Raw genomic sequence first — 19,407 nt, forward strand, 5'->3', positions numbered from 1 at the left:
CAACCTATGACCCAACACCACCTTCTCAACCAGCCCATGGCACTGAGTGCCACATCCAGTCTCTTCTTAAACCCCTCCAGGGATGGTGACTTCGCTATTTACCAGGGCAACCCATTCCAATGCCCAATCATGCTTTCTGAGAGGAAATTCCTCTTGATGTCAGACCTGAATCTCCCCTGGTGCAGCTTAGGGCTGTGTCCTCTTGCCCTGTTGCTGGCTGCCTGGGAGATCAACTCCCACCTGGCTGCACCCTCCTCTCAGGCAATTGTAGGGAGCAATGAGGTCTCCATGAGTTTTCCAAGCTGAGCACCCCCAGCTCCCTCAGCTGCTCCTCACACGACTTGTGTGTCCCAGACCCTCCATTAGCCTTGTTGCCCTTCTCAGTGCCCAAAGCCTTGTTTTGCTTCCTTTACAGCAGAGGGGAAGTGTTTCTTGCTGTGCTCACACTCCCTGCTCTCTCCACAGCCTGTCCCCCCGGGACGTTCGGCAGAGGATGCGCCGGCGTCTGCAGGTGCCAGAACGGAGGCTGGTGTGACCCTGGCACAGGGCAGTGCCACTGCCCTCCTGGTGTGCTGGGCCAGCTCTGCGAGGATGGTATGGCTCCAGCTCTGCCTCAGCTCCCCACTTCTGCCCCCCTGATGCTTTATTTTAAGTAATGAGCAGAGCAGAGGGTGAGAAAAGCCAGTGGTGGCGAGCCTCAGCCACAAACTGCTTTGGGATTGGGGCTTGGTCCTGTAGCCACTGATGCCTTCCTGTGTTTGTGCACTCCAAAGGTTGCCCAAAAGGTTTCTTTGGGAAGAACTGTAACAAGCCATGCAACTGTGCCAACAAGGGCCACTGCCACAGACTGTATGGAGCCTGCCTGTGTGACCCCGGGCTCTACGGCCGCTTCTGCCACCTCAGTAAGTCCCCGGCGCTTTTGGGATCTGCTCAATGTGTGCACAGTGGGACAGTCTGTAAAATAGTCCCCCTAACCTAAAGAGGGCTGGCAGAAAGGAAGGAGAGTGATTTCCTGCACAGTCAGGCAGTGCTAGGACAAGAAGGAATGGATTTACTAAAACAGTGAAGGTTTAGCTTAGATGTTGGAAAAATACTCTTTGCGGTGAGGGTGAGCAGGCCCTGGCACAGGGTGCCCAGAGAAGCTGTGGCTGCCCCTGGATCCCTGGCAGTGTCCAAGGCCAGGTTGGACAGGGCTTGGAGCAGCCTGGGATAGTGGAAGGTGTCCCTGCCCATGGAAGGAGGTCGAATGAGATGGGCTTTATTACCTTCCAATCCAAACCATTCTGTGATAAAATGATCAAGGCTTTGCGTTCTGCAATAGTCTGGGAGTAGCAGGAGGACAGGATTTTGAGATGTGCCAGGAAGCCCCAGAAGCTTCATTAATCTTTTCCTCTAGTGATTAATCTTTGCCATAAGGACTGAGATTTACTGATGTCCAGAGGTGAGGATTATAGGTGGGGTGGACAGGTTAAAATTAGGGTTATTGCTGAGGCTGGAATCTGGTTGGAGCTGGTTGGTGACTGCTGATGAGTTGGAGTGGCAACTGGGGAACAGAGCTGGCTGGGACAGGATGAGGATCAGACATTAGATGGAATAAAAAGAATTAAAACAAAAACTTTGCAACACAGATAATCAAGTTTCTTTGTACTTACAGATTTTGCTTGTAAAATCTGTCCAAGATCAAAAATCCTTTGTTTAATTTTGTTTTGGGTTTTATTATGAAAGCTTTTGTCTTGGAGTGCACCCAAGTTTTTTTTCATTCGGAAAATCAGCTGAGTTTGCTTTGAAATGTTTCTGGTTCTTGCATTCACCACATATTGCTTGACATGAAATGAATGACCCAGCACAGGGATCATGAAAACTCTTCTCTTACCCACCCACACATGAACAGGTGCTGCTGTGGAACTGGGGCTGGCTGAAAGCAAAGCCAAGGTTTTGCTTCTGCAGCAGTTGTGTTCTGCAGCAGTGTGCAATTTCAGCCAGCTCCTGCATAATTACAGAGCTGATGCTTCCTTTCCTTGTGGCTGCAGCCTGTCCCAGGTGGGCCTTTGGCGCGGGCTGCTCGGAGGAGTGTCAGTGTGTGAAGGAGCACACGCTGGAGTGCAGCCCCAGAGACGGCTCCTGCACCTGCCAGCCTGGATACCACGGCAAAAAGTGTCACAAAGGTACCACCCACAGCCAGGTCCCCACGTCTGCTTGTGCCTTTGTCCCAGTAACTTCTCCCTCTTCCACCCATCGGCTTTGTTTGGCTGCTGCTACTCACATATTCCTATCCTACTAATGGTTTTGTGGGGTTTGAACCCTGGGACACTGAGGGGAATAGAGCTTAGGAATTGGAAGAGTTTTAGCCTGGTCAAATGACAACGGAAATCCAGAACATAAATCCTAATAGAACCTTAAGTAATCAAGATGGTGTGAGTTTTCATTTCTGTGCTTTTTTGACACAGTCAGTAAATAAGTGGCAAAATCTGTGTTTTATGGCAGTGGGGTGATTTGTAAACAGGTTCAATAATGCTGCTTTTCCTTCAGATTTGCAGCTCTTTGAATTCAACTTACTCTTTGTAGTTTCTGGGGGTAGTTCAAAGAGAATTGTATCCTGCATTCATGTTTGCATGTCTCAGTAGCCCTTTCCAGACAGCAGTGGAGTAACACAACAAAGATTCTCCCTTCAGATTTTTCTCTGGCCAGGCAGGACGGTGTTGGATTTATGGCAGTAATTCTGGTGGGTTTGGTGGAGAGCAATAATGACAATATTTAATATTTTTATCATTCTTGTTGATGGGCTGAATTCTGACAGGAAGCATGCCTTGCCCAGCACTGGCTGTGCACCAAGGCAGAGAGCAGCAGAACTCAGACATCAAAGAAGAGAATTCCATAATGTATTTAATTGAATGCATCCTCAAGTATTCTAATTGAATAAATCTTTAAGCATTCTGCCACTCTGTTTCTGGGTTACATTTAAGCAGTAACCTCTTTGAAATGTAAGCATTTATTAAGTATTTACACTTTGTTAGCAACACCTCTAAAATGTACATTATAATATATTCTCTGCAAGTTTCTGCCAAATCATTTTCTGACTTTTGTTCACTTCTCTTAACTTTTCCTTTTTCTTATGCATGTTCTGTATCTGCTTCTATTTCCAGAGTGCACCCCAGGGTTTTATGGGGCTGGTTGCAAACTGAAGTGCAGCTGTCCTCCTGATGTTCTGTGTGATCCTGAGACAGGAGCCTGCAAACATCCATGTCCAGCTGGGTTTCATGGAGAAAAATGCCATTTGTGTAGGTACTCACTGCATGTTTCCCTGAGGGATACACTTGGGATGGGAAAGCTGATTCAGGAAACTTAGGTTCAGATATAGAAGCTGCAGATAAACAGGTACATTTGTTGTTGATACAAGCTGGCAGTTCCCCACTGAAACCAGGCTGATATTTGGAGCCTGGCAAATGCTGTCTCTTTCTCTCTCTCTCCCTGCAAAGGTCAAGGCACAAGGTTGAGGCCAGTTACCCAAACTAGCATTTGTCCAGGTAACAACAGTTGCTTTTAAAGCTTCAGGCACAGGTTTTGCAGGGCTCTGCTGCAGTTCATTTCAGATCACCACTTGCTCAGACCCTGCTGCTAACACTGACCACTTCTACCAGCACAGCTCAGTTTGAAATGGGTGGCCGTGGTGCCTCCTAATGTGTTCAAAATATTCCTAACCATGACTTTGGGGTTTTTTGTCCAGCTTGTCAGCCTGGCAGCTTCGGGATGGGCTGCAGGCAGAGGTGCAGCTGTGGAGGAGCCCCATGTGATCCAAAGACAGGGCAGTGTGTTTGCCCAGCTGGGAAAACTGGTGCTACGTGTGAGCAAGGTGTGTGAGGTGCTGGACCAAGGTAGGGAGTGCCTGGCTTTGGAAGATGTGATGAGAAGTAGAATTTGGCTGTTTCCCAAGCCAATAAACAGACAAACTGTGATGGAAATTGGGAGAGAGCCTTTGCTCTCTCTTTAGCTGTGTTCTTGTGTGCTGCAGTTTAATGACTGGGCTGACAGGGATGTATAACAATATAATGTAACAATCCAGCTCAGTTTTACTATTATTTTTAAATTCTTCAGGGTAGCAGCAGAAATCTACAACTGTCCTGAAACAGAAAATGGCACTGGTCACACCTCATGTGCTTTTTCTCCAGATTGCCCAGATGGCCAGTGGGGACCAGACTGCCAGAACTCCTGCAAGCCCTGTGCCAATGGGGGACAGTGCAACAGGGAAACTGGAGCCTGTGACTGTCCCCCTGGCTACACTGGGCCCTCCTGCTCTGACAGTAAGTCCTTGCCTCAGCCTTCCCCAGGAAAAGAAAGTCAGATTGAAAATTCAGGTTATGGTCTGATTTCTGCCTTCTTACTCTTTTGTGAGATAAAGCATGCTGATCTGAGATTAAGTGCCCTTCATCTCCAGGAATTCCCCAGGTTGGATTTGACATTATTTGTGGGAGGCAGATTGCAGATAAATGCACGTGATCAGCTAAGCTGCATCCCAAATGGATGTTATCATTAGACCTAATTTATGGCAAGCTGTACTTGAAAATGCAGTGTTTAACAGCCACACCACTGGTGGTGTAATCCTGGCTGTTTGGCAAGAGTTGTGACCAGCTGGCCCACGTGGCATCAGTCTTGAGTTATGTTTGCAGCAGCACTCCTTGGTGTAGATCATTTAGGATTAAATAATACTGAAGATGGGGGAGCAGTATCAGTGCTATCCCTGCAGCCAGAGACCATGGGAGCAGTTCAGGGAACTGTTCTGTGCTGCTCTTCAGCCTCTGGGTGTTAAAAGGCTGCCTGAGTGTGGCTGTTGAGCTGCACAGAGGCTCTCAGGACAGCTCTGCTTTGTGTAAGACCTTGGTGGTGGCACGTTTTTAATTCTTGTTAGTCATAAAATGGCTTTTGAGAAAGGTTTTCCTCCTCTGAGGAAACAGCCTGATGCACAGGAGTACCCAAAAGTCACTCAGGCTATTCCTACATTCCAGGACTCAGCCCCAGACCCCCAGGGTGGGGATCCCAGATATTTCTGTTGCTGTTTTGATTCCTGGATTCAGCTGAAGCCTGTTTTGGGGGGTGAGCTGTGGCTGTCTGTTTGGGGAGATGGATCTGTGGCCAGGCTGTGAGCTGGGTGAAGTCACAGCCTGTCTCTGTTTGCAGCCTGCCCTGATGGACACTATGGACAGAGCTGCCTGTGGCTGTGCAGCTGTGGCAGCAGTGCTCAGTGTCACCACGTCACTGGGGAGTGCTCCTGTCCCCCGGGCTGGACTGGCCACGACTGCAAACACCGTAAGTCAGGGCACACGGCGCCTCCTGGGGACTTGCTCTGTTTACTCTTAGTTTATTACAGTTTTTTAATATAGTTTTGCTAATCTTACTGCCTCTGAAACGGTGTGTTTGTGGGTTTGCACAGCCTGGGTGGTTATAATCCTTCATTATCCAGGTTCAAAGCATTGAAATAGATGGCTGATGAAGCGCAAAGTATTGATATAAGCTCTTATTTCAACACTATGGATCCCTTTGCCCAATACCATCTGTCCTGTCAGCATTTTGACTGACAGACAGTTTTGTTTTTCATTTTCAGTGCAGATTAGTTTTGAGATTAATTCTCCATTTCTCATTTTGTTTGGGGGAGATTTATTCAACAAGTGAGTGGCATGTACAGTCGTGTGTCTAAAGGTCACTTTTTAACTTGGGAATATAAATGCTGTGAAAATTTCTGTTCTCTGGAAGAGCAGAGCATCCTTCTGTTGACTTTAGCATCGCTCTCCATATTGGTGGCTGTGTGAGAGAGTAGATTTGCCCTTTTTGGATGGCACCATATAAATGTGAAGCCATCCTCTCTTTTCCTGTGACACATCTCTTCTGCTTGATTCATTGTGATGCCTCTTGCAAAAAGCCAACAGAGACAAACCTCTCTCTAAACTTGGTCTTAAACACATAAAGTCATTTAATTGGCAGTGTTGATAGGAGCAAGTTTTGCACCTGACTTCTCAGGCTCTGTACTGAAGAAAATGCTGGGAAAATCTAAAGATCCCACCCGTATGCATATTTTAAAAATCAAGCCAGTTGGTAGTGTGTAGAGCCACTGAGATGGCTTTTCACAACTCCCTGGGCTGTCTAGAGAATTGAGAGACCATGACAAAGGAAAGCTTTTATTTCTATTCAGAATAAGATCTGAGAAAAATTGTTTTGCAGTGGTATCTTGGTACAGCAGCTCTTCCAGCTATTGCAGACCAGGCATTAAACAGATTCCCAACTCCAAAACCAGGTTTCTGTTGCCCTAATTGGCCCTTTCATCTTCATCCTTTACTCGAAAGAAAGGACATGTTATGGTACACTGGTGTAATTGTGTCAATGCTATGTGATTTTAGGATGAAAGCAGTAAGATGCTTTAACAAACATTGTGAGATTCCTTTGTGTCCATGCTGCATTTCCCAGTATTTTGGGGAAAGCATGGAGGGTACTCCCAAATGTGTCTGGTTGAACCCGTTAACTAATTCTGGTTATGCAGATTTTCGTTGAGTGAGTCAATAGATGATATTTTATTTCCATGAAATTATAGATTTGTGACTGATGGGTGGGGATTCACAGCATCACCAGGTTGGAAGAGACTTTTAAGATCATCTAGTCCAGCCCATGCCTTAACACCACCTTAACTAAACCATGGCACCGAGTGCCACATCCAGTCTTTTTTTAAACACACCCAGGGATGGTGACTCTACCATATCCCTGGGCAGATGATTCCATAACTTTATCACTCTGGATAAAGATAAGAGTGGAATCTTTATCACTCTCCAGCCACTTGAATGTACCACTTGAATCTGCCTTCTAGAACAACCTCTCTGAAGGTTCTCTCCCAAATTTGCCCTAAATCAGGACACACTCTTTCAGTAAAAAACTTTTTCCTAACATCTAACCTAAATTGACCTTGGCCCAGCTTATGAATGATTAGTTTTATGACTACAAATGATTAGTTTTACATGGATGGGACAATACCCGCCTGTGTCCAGCTGAAACAGACCAGCAAAAACGGTCTTTATGTCCACAATTTTCACCTGTGCTGCAGCTGGGAGTTCAGTCCTGTGGCATTTTGTGTGTTCTGTGTTCTCTCACATGGAAGTGCAGCCGGGTTTGGGGTGGTGCTGGATGTGACCCTGTTTCCCTTGGCAGCCTGCAGCAGCGGCCACTGGGGCCAGGACTGCGCCAACTCCTGCGCCTGCGACGGCGGCGACGGCGGCTGCGACCCCGCCACGGGCGCCTGCTCCTGCCAGCCAGGATTCACTGGGCAGCACTGCCAGCTCAGTAAGTGCCTGCCTCCCAAACCCCAACTCCCACATCCCTGGAAGTTGTGTTTTCCTGCTCGTTCCCCGCAGGAACGCTCCCAGGCTGTTCCGCCCCCGCTGTGCCCCGTGCTGTGCTCTCGCGTTTCACCGGGGTTAGATGCTTTGCCTAATTGGATTTCCAGAAAAGGTATTTTCAGCCTTGTTTTGGACCCAGCAGCTATTTTTAGTGTTAGGATCTCTTGAGAGGGATAGGATTGATGTGTATTTGGGTTGTGGCCTAAGAGTTTCCGTATTGGTTTTACTTATTCAGTTTTAGGGCAGCACTTACCCTTCGTAAATCTCTATTTTAGGTCAGGCATATAGAAATACTTCACATGTACATAACAGAAGGAAAACCAGGAATTTTTGGAGTCCTGTATTTATTAACAACAAAAATGTGCAATGGTCTTATCAGAGGCCCATGACCCTCACCGTAACATTCGCCTCTAACTGAGGTCAGAGGCGAATGCTTCAAGCATATGAAAACAGGCTCATAGTCAATTTCTCATATGTCTCTCCAGGTACCATCAATTTCTCATTCAGGAGCTTCATGAGACAGAAGCAATATCTCTATATTTAATACTGCTTGATTTTTTTTTTCAATTAATGTGCCTATTTTCTTTTTCATTTCATGCAAGCATTTGGAATCCACTTCATCTTGTGGCAGTAAGTTGCATAGTTAAGCTGCTATTACTATTATTATTGATTATATTGATGTTGTTAAATAAAACAAACATTTTATCTACTAGTTTAGCAATCTTACAGTAGCACAGATGTAGCTACCAGAGCCTCAGTAGCGTGGGCAGGATTAACTGCTGGTGTCACACAGAAATGTCAAAACAATTAATCTGGAACCATGACCTAAGACAAGAAAGCCTGGAAAGCTGATCGTGCAGCCCTTGTTGCTGTTGGCACGGAGGGAATGGAAGGACGGTGTGTGGGGAGGACCAGCTCCCAGAGAAGAAGCTGCCAGCTCTGCTTCTCTTTCACTCTTGATCTCTCCCAAAATAGCATCTCTGCAGAGAGAGAGTGGCCAAATAGCTGCTTGTATTCCTCGCTGGGAAGGGAATCAGTGAAGCCATCGCCACAAAACATCAGGCAGTCCTTAGAGTTCTTTCTGTGGGCTTTCTGTTCTATTTAGTCTGCTTTTTACCCCTTTTTGTGTGTGTGTGTGTATAGATATGTTTAAAATTGCACATATATATATATGTGTGTGTGCGCACACAAGATTATGAGAATTATTGTTCTTCCCATAATTTTATGCTGCTTTGGAGGTGAAATCTTCACTATCCCTGGATATTTCCTCTGCTCCCCAGGCATCCCTACCCTCTCCCTGCAGGCTGGGCTCCTTCCCCTGGCAGGAGCTCGGTTCTCTGTCGGGGTGGCTGGATCCTGACATGCATCACAGGAGCCTGTGTCTGCTGGAGCAGGGGCAGATTCCCTGTGCTGTGGACTGTGAAATCATTTGTGAAGTGCTCTGACCCTTTGCCATCACCTTGAAAAGCCTCAGCTCTGGGCTAAACACCTGAAGGGAGCTCTTCTGAGAGCCCTACACCTCTTTCAGCACTGCAGCACCATTTCCCTTGCACAGATTCTCTGACTGAAATTTCAGCTGAAAAGGAGACATGGAGAAGGATCAGGCTTTTAAGGCACAAGTGCACCTTTATGTGTTTATTTGTTAAACTGTGATGTGCATCTTTGGGAAGAGGAAGGGATTTCACCTGCAAGTGCAAAAAAATAGATTCTAACACACATTTAAACAACATCCAATTTTTTGACTCTTTGAAAGCCAAGAAATACTTAAGGTACCTTGCTCTTCTCCCAGCTCCTCTGTAAGACACACAGTTGGCAGAGGCACTGAGCTGCAGGAGCAGCTGAATTCCTGCCAGCTCCAATCACTGCCCACCCATGGCACCAAAAAAACAACACCAAACCCACCCCCCTATTCCAGACATGGAGCTGTCTTTGAGGATTCTTGTTTTCTGTTCTCTCTGATTCCTTCCAGATTGCCTGAAAATCACTTTGTTGCTGTAAATGCTAAAATCATAGACTTCTAGAAGAGATCTGGTAATAATCTCCATAACTCATTTAGAGGGATGTTCACAAGACCTTCAAACATGAGTAGAGGCCCTGTAATATTGTATTTAGCCAAGTCTATCTCTGTGTTTCAGCCTGTCCAAAATATCCAATATGAATTAGGCAACTGGCCCTGGTCTTAATTGATTTTCCTATAATCCTGGAAGAAATTATTTTCGTTCTCAAATGTTTTCTTTCTGCTGGTAGCAAATACCATGCAAATCTTTAAAAACTCCTCACATTAACTGCTGTGGAAATGTAATTGTTAATCTGTCCCCCAGATGTAATGCTTTCACTTGAATCTTTCAAAGCAGAGCATGAAAGTAAAGTGTGCAGCATTCAGTTTGGAGCTTTGTGAAGGCAACCAATACATTTCATATTTTCTCCAGCTTTCTGGGGAAAGAGGATTTGCAGGAAAACAGAGGAGCTTCTCCCCTTCCAGCTGATGAAGTCCCAGAGGAGATGTGCACATAAGCAACTCCAGACCAGTGGGCAAAGTGTCATCATGCAGAACCTGTGAAGTCTCAGGCTTTGCAATAGAAGGTGTTCATTTTCTGTGCAGAATTTAGTCTCTCAGCACTCTGGAATTTTTCTAAAATAGATCTTGACTGTAGCCCAACTTACCTGAACCTCAGGGGGAACACTCAAATCTTACTTTTAAGCCATTACCTTTATGCCTTGATTATTTTGGAAATAGTCAGATTTCCCATGCATGTAAAAATTCCCCATTGATCCCTGATCTGCTCTGGCATTAACCCATCCTCTGGCTGTGGTTCCTGTGCTACAGGGTGCCCTGAGGGGAGCTTTGGGCCGGGCTGTGAGTCCAGCTGTCAGTGCCAGAACGGAGCTGCCTGCGACCACGTCAGCGGAGCCTGCACCTGCACGGCGGGCTGGACAGGAACCTTCTGTGAAAAAGGTACTGCTGCTACCCCTGGCCCCTTTAGGATTCATGGAGAATTTGTTCTGGTTTTTATTCAGAGAGCAGGTTTTACAATTGACAGCATTGGATCTAAATGAACCACTGAACTTTATTGGAAGCCGATATTGAAATGTGAGCCCCCTCCTAGCTCAGCAGAGCATCGTGCTGGGTGCCAAATGTTGGGCACATGTTTTCACATGGTTAAAATTAGATATATGCTTAAGGCTTCTGCTGTATCACATCTTTATGAAGACTCTTCTCAAGCAGAGTCCCACTATTTGAGCACTGAACAGGGAGAAGCTTGTTCAGCCTTATGCTTGCTGGTTTCCAGTGCCTCCCTGAAGTGATTTCGAGAAAAACATGGATGTGTGCATCATCCTTGTGGAACTCTTTAAGAATAGATTCACTTCTAACTTAAATAAATCCAGTTCTATTCTATCTACTCTTCTATCACCTAGTCATTTGTTAAAGTATTGGAAAGGTTGGACTGGATTCTTTAGCTGCATTATGGTGAGTCAGTCCGTGGCATTATCCCAGGAGGCTGCTGTCGTGCTGCATCATTTTGCAGATTTTTTGTATAAAAAAATAAAAGAGAAACAACACAGGGCCATTCAGGCACTGTGAAGGTTAAGTGTAGGTGATTGAAGATTCTGCAAATTATGGTGTTTGAACCAAAGTCACAACTATTTTGTATGGAAAGTAGCTTTATCAGCCAGTTTCAGCAGCAAGGATGGAGGGAAGTGACAGCTCTTGCAGGCAGCTGCTGCCCTCTCATGGGAAGGAAGATGCTCCACAGCCTGACCAAGAGTGTGGCAAGGCACCCACAGGTTGGAGTTGATATTCCTTATTGTTTCCCTCTCTTTCTTACCAGGGACTATGATACAAAACAAAAATTCTTTCCAAGGTTCTGCTGCAAATTGCACCTTGTAATACATTGTATCTCCACTATGTCCCTTTTTAATACAATTTAGCTGAAATCTGTTTTCCTAAATCTACTGGGTTTTTTTTAATTATCAAATTTTTATTGGAAAAAACCAATGAAGCAGTTATCTGTGTCGTTGTGTAAATCTCTTCATTCCAGCAGGAATTCTAATGGGAACAAAGAGGCCTTTGCCAAGAATAGGTGTGAGGAATACGGAGAAAACGGGAGGATTCTGTTGGTGGAAAAAAAAGAATAAGTCTCAGCTTCCAAATCAGTCGTGTTGGACATTTTTGTCTTTTTTTAATTCGAAGAAGACTGTGGAGGGGAGAGTGAAATTTAGGGCTCTGTAAAACACCATTTTCTGCGTGTTTTCTCTCAGGAAGGCAGAGTGTTTGCTCTCAGCTGACCCGGGTTACCTCTTAACTTAGGAAGTTTCAACCAGAACAGTTTGGCAGCTTCCAAAAGACGCCAAGGGAGGAGAACATGTGGGTGGTTTGCCCTTGGTAGAACCTTCTTGGCACCTTCTCTCGGAGGAGCTGCAGCGCTTCTGTTTGGAGTGACTGGGAGACTGGCAGGGTTTCCTTCTGGCAGGGATGTGCTTTTTGCCGTCCTCTTGGCAATCCACCCACGTTGGCCAGGCTGTGTGCCTTGCAGGCAGAAATTCACATCGAGCTCTGGCTGCCTTGGACTTCAAACATCCTGCTGGTGCCTCAGCCCGTGGCTGGGAAGGACTGCTCCGTCATCACAGAAATGTTGAAACTGAGGCTTTTGCACCTTTCTAAGTTCAAAGTCCTGGGAGAAGACAGTCCCTTACAAAATGGGATTTTGATTGATATTAATAATTAATATCAGCCCTGCACAGCAAGGGTGTTTGAACCTGCAGTCGTTGCTTTTGGTATTTTGCATTGTGGCAGCACAGGATCTGGATTCAAGCTGAGACTGCAGAAATCCCAAATTTGCCTTTGGATTTTTGGTTTTCGTTTGGGAAAATTTTTTCCCATTTTGGTGGGAAGCTGCTGTTTCTTTTCATTAATTTGCTGCCTTCAGTATGAATTAAGGCTTCATAAGTTTAGGTACCAGCCCCTGTTGCAAAGCACCACTTCAGTGACCACTTCCAAGCTTATTTGCCACAAATTTCCATAATATCTTATTAATATTTATTAGAATTGTCAATGTAATCTTAGTCCTTGATGAGTCTGAATCTATCTATGTAATCTGTCAATAATACAGACAACAACAAACCCACACCATCATCATCATCATCATCATCATCATCATCACCACCCAGCAGCACAGGACAGTTTCCAAGCTCACTCATAGCAGGAGACACTTTTGCTCCAGGGCTGCTGTTTCATGAGACCTTGCTGTGAATTATTCAGGAGCTGACTGAACTTCTGTGCTCTGAGCCACAGGATGCTGACAAAAGACCTCACACTCTTCAAAGTACTTTTGTCTGTCCATCAGCACCTCAGTTCTGCTCTGCCCTGAGTCACTTTTGATCAGCTGCTCTTCATCTGGTACCACTCAGTGGTGCTGCTGCCTCTGCAGTTGTGCTGTGGTCACATATAATAATGATGGGGAAGAATAAAGCTATCAAGACACTTTCTGAAAGAAAATTAGACGTTTCTGAAGGTGCTACATGCCTGCTCCATCTTTCAGCTCTGCTCAGTGCTTTGTGAAAATGAACCTTGTGAATCTTGTGACTCTTTCAAAGGAGTTTCAAAAGCAGCAAAACTGTTTCAGTTGCAGAGTAGGTAGCGATTGCAAATAAGGCTGAAAACAAAATAATCTACAAAGAAATTATTTCAGTCTGTGAGAGCAATCTAGGAAAGGCTTCCTTTGAATTTTCTTGAAAGCAGCAAGTGATACAAGCAGAACACTGATGAAATAATGTCTGTTCCTTCACAAGGTGTCGCATTACCAAAGGAAAATGAATCATTTTTGGTGGATGCTGCTAGCAGTGCCACCAGCCAGCTTCCATATGTGAATGGCAAAAAAAGGGACAGAAGAGTCCAGCAGTGGAAGATGAACACTGAGAGCTCACTGGGAATGTTCAAGGCCAGGTTGGATGGGGCCTGGAGCAGCAGTGGAAGGTGTACCTGGGGCGTTGATGGCAGGTCTTTAAGGTCCCTTTCAACCTAAACCATTCTTGGTTGTTCACGAGTGTTGCTCTGACCTGGTAGAGAGCTGTGAATTAGTGTGGAGGGTTGTTGGTCAGTGTAGATGGTGGTAATCATTGTAAGATTCTCTTGAGAATCCAGTCATTCTGATTTTATGGTAGAAGTGTGATGATTGGATTTTAAATAAGAGTTTATATTGAACAAGAAGGATAAAGAGATAAGTTTTACTGAACTGCTGCCTATTTTACTGAATTTACTGCTTATTTTACTGAATTTACTGCTTATTTTACTGAATTACTGCTTGTTTTGTGAGCACCATCACTCCTGAAGTTGATTCAGGGATTCTGTGGAAAGAATGATGTGCACTTGTGTATCTATAGATCTGTTATTACTTAGTGTAACATAAGGTACTGTACTGTGTGACATAATATATGCACTTATATAATCTAAACACACACACACACACCGAGGTTAAATTAAGACTACATGGAGAATAGATTTTTAAACTCTGCATAGCAGCCTTATTGTTCTTGTAATGCAGCATTTGGGGTATGATGTGGCCCACTGACAAGCACTGATCCTTATGTTCACTGCTGTCAACACTGGTACAGAGAAAAATTGAATCCATGGAACTGCTCTTCCTTAGTCCAGGTTCAGTTCCAGTTGCTACGTTTAATTTGTCTTGGTTTTCTCTGCTCATTCACTTTGCCAGTTTTTCATTCCAGCACTGAACTGCACCACTGTGACTTAGGTTCACTGTTAAAGAATCTTTAGAAAAGTGTCAGGACAGTAAATGTGAGCAGAAGTTTTGCATTTCCAAAGGGAGGGAGGTCAGTAGGGATGGCCCTGGAGTCTGGTGTTATGTTGAATTATTTCCTCTGTCCATTACAGAGGCACAAGGAACAGCTTGTGTGAACCCAGCTCCATTCTCTCACTTGTTTTATGGCTTTTCAATATTCTCAGCCTTGTTTCCCTGTGCAGGAATCTGCTGCTTGTGTAAAAGGGTCACATTTTTCCAAGATGCACTGTAGCAGAACTGGGCAGGCTTAACCCTTGGTGTGACTTCAGTTGTTAAGCATCCGTGAATAGATGAGATGGAGTTTGTGCAGAAAAAAAGCAGGAACTGTGCTAAAAAAGAACGTTTTGCATTTCCAGCTTGTCCAGACGGATTCTTTGGGATTGACTGCCACCAGGTGTGCAAGTGCAAGAATGCTGCTGGCTGTGACCACGTGCTGGGCTCGTGCCACTGCCTGCCAGGCTGGCTGGGGGAGAGCTGTGAGCAGCGTAAGTAAACCCTGCTCCCACACCCCAAACCTCCTCTGGGAATGGGACAGTGCCCTGCAAGGCACACTTCCGGACAGGTCACCTTCCTTCCCAAATATGCCCAGAAAAGGAACAATTTTTGGTGGCTGCGTAAAATCGCCAGCTCTTTTTAATAGTTTGTTTTTTTAACTCATCAAACATGATAAGCATCAGGTTTTAAATAGCAGAGCTGTCTCCTGCCATATGACAGCTCCCTGCTTTTTATTTTTATGTGACATTAAGAGATTAAATGTTGTGTATCTGTTTCTGGTGTATCTCATCTAATTATCAATTATAAAGTGTCAGATTACAAAATGTGCAAAGTGGAAAAAACAGACCTGGGACTATTTTGTTATTTGAGCGTGACAGAACAGGTTTTTTAATAATTACTAGGGAAGTTATTTGTTTTAAAATAAATTTCAGCTTCCTAGATGTTGAAAAGTGTGGACTATCCCACAGTTTTTAAGCTAACAAAGTGCTTGTATGTATACATGTATCAAATTGGCTATTCTGAGAAATTTTTCATTGCATTTCATGGGAAATTAGGTAATTTTCTTTAGCTGCATGGCATTACATGTGGAGATCACTGAGCCTATTTGCAAAGTTTAGCAAAAAGTGGGCTTTTTTAAGATTTTCAGGTTTTAGCTTCTCAGCTTCCTTGTTTTACTTTAGGATGATGTCATGGTCTAAGCTTCCTTTTGAAAATATGAGTGCTGTCTGCAGGACTGGGGTGTAGAGCTGGGCTCCAGGGCAGCTTCACAGCGAGCCAGCTCTGTGAGGGAACACTTCTTTAATCCATAGGTCATGGCATTCTACAATAGAAAAGTGGTTTACTTTAGAAAATAGAGAGAAATGTGGCTTGAATTGAGGCGATGCTGTTCTTCAGCCATACACTATTTTATCATCAGCCCTGTTTGAGGGCAGTGCTTGCTCTTCGTAATATTTTCCCCCACCACTCAACACAGCCCATCTTCTGAGAAGGCTTCTCCTGCAAAATCCCCTGCTCTTTTGTTTACAGGTGGGTCAGTTCTGCTGAATCTTCCTCATTTTAGACCCTTTTCCTTACATCACACCACCGCAGTTTTTTGCCTCCTCATGCCCTCCCAGAAGAGCACTTGGCTCTCCACCTGCCACCACCTGAAGATTCTGGTGGTAGCACAGCCTTTGAGTGTAGATTAGTGGAGTGAGCACAGAACAGAAGCAGCCCAGAGTCACTTTCCCATCCCACAGGTCAGAAGAGGTGCTGCTGAACAGGTGCAATATTTGCTCCTTGGTCACAGCGCGTTGGCAATGTGTCACCTTGCCCCTTCCCCAGTCCTTAGCATGGGAAGCTTTGCTGTATATTTCATTAAATTCAGTTAAGAGATGCAGCTCCTTCTGCATGGCCTTTGGTGCCCTGCTCTGCTCACATTAGGGAAAAAACCCTATTTATTATCTTGTGCCAGAGCCATTAGAGCTTTGTGCTGGGCTGATTTATTCCTCCTGCTGGTGAAGGTGCCAAATCCCCCGAGGCCTCCATGAGTGAGAGAGAGAGGTCAGCTCACAGTGCAGGGTGTCTCCTCCTTTCCTCTTGGCTAAATGAGGGATCTTCATTTTGATTTTACACCTGGGCCTCATCCACGCTGCTCCAGAGCTGCTCAGAGCAAGGCAGCTCAGGGTGGGAGGGAGCTCAGCACTCCCCATCCTCCCAGGGTGTTTAATATTCACCTTGCCTGTTCCTGGGACCCACCAGCTCCAGCAGCTGGAAGGACAGCACTCGTGTGGAAGTAATCAGATTGCAGGCAATGTGCTGGAGGATATTGAGGAATAATTTTGGCATCATGGGATTTGAATTGATCCTAAGCCAGCCATGCAGTGAGTTTTATACTCTGCTATCTAATTACAGGCAGTACAGACAGTGATGCCTTTTGTTGAAGCTGCCTAATGCTTTCCATTACCAGACCCTGGGTTTCAGTTGTTTTAAAATGAATTATGTTGATCTGGGCTGAAATCTGCCAAACAAGCTCTGCCTCAGCTGCAGTTTGTGCTTGGAGATTTTATTTGGGGATTTTTTTGAGTGTCCACCTGAGGTATTTTAGGTTTCCAAGAAAGAGGCTTAGGAAAAGCGTGTTGCCTATTCTCTTTTTTTTTTGTGTTTTGTTTTGTTTGTTTTTGTTTTGGTTTTTGTTGTTGTTGTTGTTGTGTTGTTTTAATGAACTGTTTCACTGAGTGCTGTGATATCTCAGCGATACAGAGGTGAGGACCTGACATTTGGCATTTCTTTGTGACAGAGATGTAACCTTCCTTTCTGAATATCCCATCCCTGGAAGTGTTCAAGGCCAGGTTGGATGGAAGATGCAACCTGATCATGACAGGACATCCCTGTTCATGACAGGGGGGTTGGAAATTGATAATCTTTAGGGCCCCTTCCAACCCAAACCATTCTGATTCACTGCAAATTCATTCGAAGTTTGCAAACTTAAAAAAAGCCAACCAAACCCTCCAAAAATCTCATGCTGCATATGGTCTGTAGCAGATGTACACAATTCAACATCTGAATTTTGCCTTAATTCTGTCAGTGCTAAACATGCCTCTTTCTGGAGCTGTTGGAGCTCAGCAGAATCTTGACTGAAGTGGCTCCTTGTGGTAAAAAAGAAACCACACTGGTTTGAAAAATAAATAACTACAGAAAAATGTGCTCAGCCAGTGGCACTGATAACAGGGGTTTGACATTTCGTGGTATGTGAGCACTTGAATTTGCAGATTCTCTCTTCTTTTAAAGCTAAAGCTTCATTTTGTGAAGAATAATCCATTAAAGTCACTTGAAATCAAAGCTACTGGACACCCTATAGAACATTAGAGCCCATCATTTTCCTTTTCTCCTGAGCAGTTTTGATGGCTGTTGACTTCTAGACTGGAAGAAAAGTCTCCAGTTTCATGTGTTCCTTACTCTGCATGCAAAAAGGGATTTTAAAGACTGCAAACAAATAAATCCTCCTCTTGCAGAGGAAAGACACTAAGAGGAAAATTTTGAACAAGGAGGAACTCTATTAATTTAAACCTTTGGATTAAGTTATCTCTTTTCTCTCATCGTGAAGAAAGAAAAGGCCCGGGGATATTTGTACATTCAGTTGTGGAACTCCATGAAATAGCTTCAGTATATCACTTTCAACCTAAATCTTCAGAAAAGTACTTTGAAAATCAGGATTGTCCCACCAGGAAGCTAAACAAGATTTGTTTCTACCCAGTTGAATAGTTAAAATTTTCTTCTCTAGAAATTTCTGTGTTCTTACCAGAATTTTCAGAGAAACACCCTATTGTCTTTTTGGTAAGTGTAACAAGAGCTTTGCACACATACTCCAAAAACCTCCCACAAACCACTGGTAACCAGTCAGGGGATCTGGTGATGAGCTGGTTTTTCCTTTGGCTTGGTTGTGCTATAGTTCTGGTCTGTATTGTGGAAATATTTAGTTCTGCTCCCAAAACCCGAGCCAGAGCTCTGTCGATGTGCTGAACTTTTCACTTGGCAACCAAGCTTCATTTGCAGAACAAACTTTTAGCTGTGATGGGATTGAGCTCCTGCTCTTTCTTGTGGTTTCAACATGGATGGGGTCCAAGTGATGACAAGAATGAGCAGTGTAGAAAAGAAGTCCAGGGAGGAATGGTGTCTGAGAACCAGGCTGGGAAGCTGGAAGCCTTTCTCAGATGGGGAGAAAAGGGCTGAGAATGGGTCAGAGACTGTCAACCAAGTTCACCCCCAAGATCAAGGTGGTTTCACACCTCCCTTCTGTCCCCAGGGACTTGTTCTCCCACAGCCCTGCATCATGTTCGCTGACACCCTGAAAGGCAGGGAAGTTTGGGTGAAAATTCACTGTTTGGCTGTGAAACCTGGAAGATGTCACATTCAGCGAGGGCAGGACACTCTTCTGGATCAGGGATCCTGGCTTTTTTTGCCTCTCCAAGTGCATGCCAGAGGTGCTACAGGGATGAGAGGCTCTGACAGGAGCCCCTGCAATGTAGAACAAAAACCATGCAAGGAGGCAATCCAGCTCCATCAACACCCTTTGTATTATTTTGGGTGATATCTGAAGAAAACAGGGTAGCAGAGATGTCTGTTCTCCACCATCCAAAGCTATCCAAATCTCCAGTGCAGTGGAGACTGCAGGAATTTTATCACTGCCATTTTTCATGGGCAGCAGCACCGAAAGCAGAGTGTTTGCTTACCAGATGACTGTGTTAAGTTTTCACCTGGGAGCCAGCTGCTTAACCAAACTCATTGAAAATACCACCCCTCTCTGACCAAAGAATGAGAGCCTGGCTGAGCAGAGGCACCCAGCTGTGAAAAATGAACACTGAAAACAATGAAGTTGTCAGTTCTCTTACCAGGATGTAAATAAACACTGGGGCTGTCAGGCTGGCAGTTCTGCTGGACCATTAGTTTAGCACAAAGACGTTCTGCAGAGCAGGGGATGACAGCTGATCCATCACCCCCAGTGATCCAGCCCCTCCATAGAAACCTCTTCAGAATGGGCTCTGATACATATTTTACACCCACGTTATTAGGTTAGCCTTTCATAAGACACATTATCTCTAAACTGCAGAGTGTTGCAGAGCAGTTTCAGTTTATGTGACCTTAATTTGCAGATTTTTTTTAAATTCCTTTTGCAGTTTATGTGTTGGCTGCTATTGTGGACTTAGCAGTGCTGAGTTAAGAGTAGAACTTGATGATCTTAAAGGCGTTTTCAAACCTAA

General features: G+C 44.8%; 1 protein-coding gene across 6 annotated transcripts in view; it reads left to right on the forward strand.

Annotated features, from left to right (window-relative positions):
• Positions 1 to 19,407, forward strand: part of LOC115907100 (multiple epidermal growth factor-like domains protein 6) — a 191,276-nt gene that overhangs the window by 145,595 nt on the left and 26,274 nt on the right. For 5 of the 6 annotated variants that reach the window (XR_004060973.1, XM_030954764.1, XM_030954765.1 and 2 more), the window contains 10 exons: positions 466 to 594; positions 774 to 902; positions 2,031 to 2,165; positions 3,144 to 3,278; positions 3,725 to 3,850; positions 4,167 to 4,298; positions 5,173 to 5,301; positions 7,186 to 7,317; positions 10,201 to 10,329; positions 14,530 to 14,658. Coding sequence is in view for 5 of the 6 variants with exons in the window: in XM_030954764.1 (XP_030810624.1) it covers positions 466 to 594; positions 774 to 902; positions 2,031 to 2,165; positions 3,144 to 3,278; positions 3,725 to 3,850; positions 4,167 to 4,298; positions 5,173 to 5,301; positions 7,186 to 7,317; positions 10,201 to 10,329; positions 14,530 to 14,658 (1,305 nt within the window). In the remaining variant the exon portion in view is untranslated. The remainder of the gene's footprint in view (positions 1 to 465; positions 595 to 773; positions 903 to 2,030; positions 2,166 to 3,143; positions 3,279 to 3,724; positions 3,851 to 4,166; positions 4,299 to 5,172; positions 5,302 to 7,185; positions 7,318 to 10,200; positions 10,330 to 14,529; positions 14,659 to 19,407) is intronic. The other variant, XM_030954763.1, reaches the window with a different exon arrangement.

Source organism: Camarhynchus parvulus, chromosome 9 (genome assembly GCF_901933205.1).
Source record: "Camarhynchus parvulus chromosome 9, STF_HiC, whole genome shotgun sequence".
Lineage (NCBI taxonomy): Eukaryota > Metazoa > Chordata > Aves > Passeriformes > Thraupidae > Camarhynchus > Camarhynchus parvulus.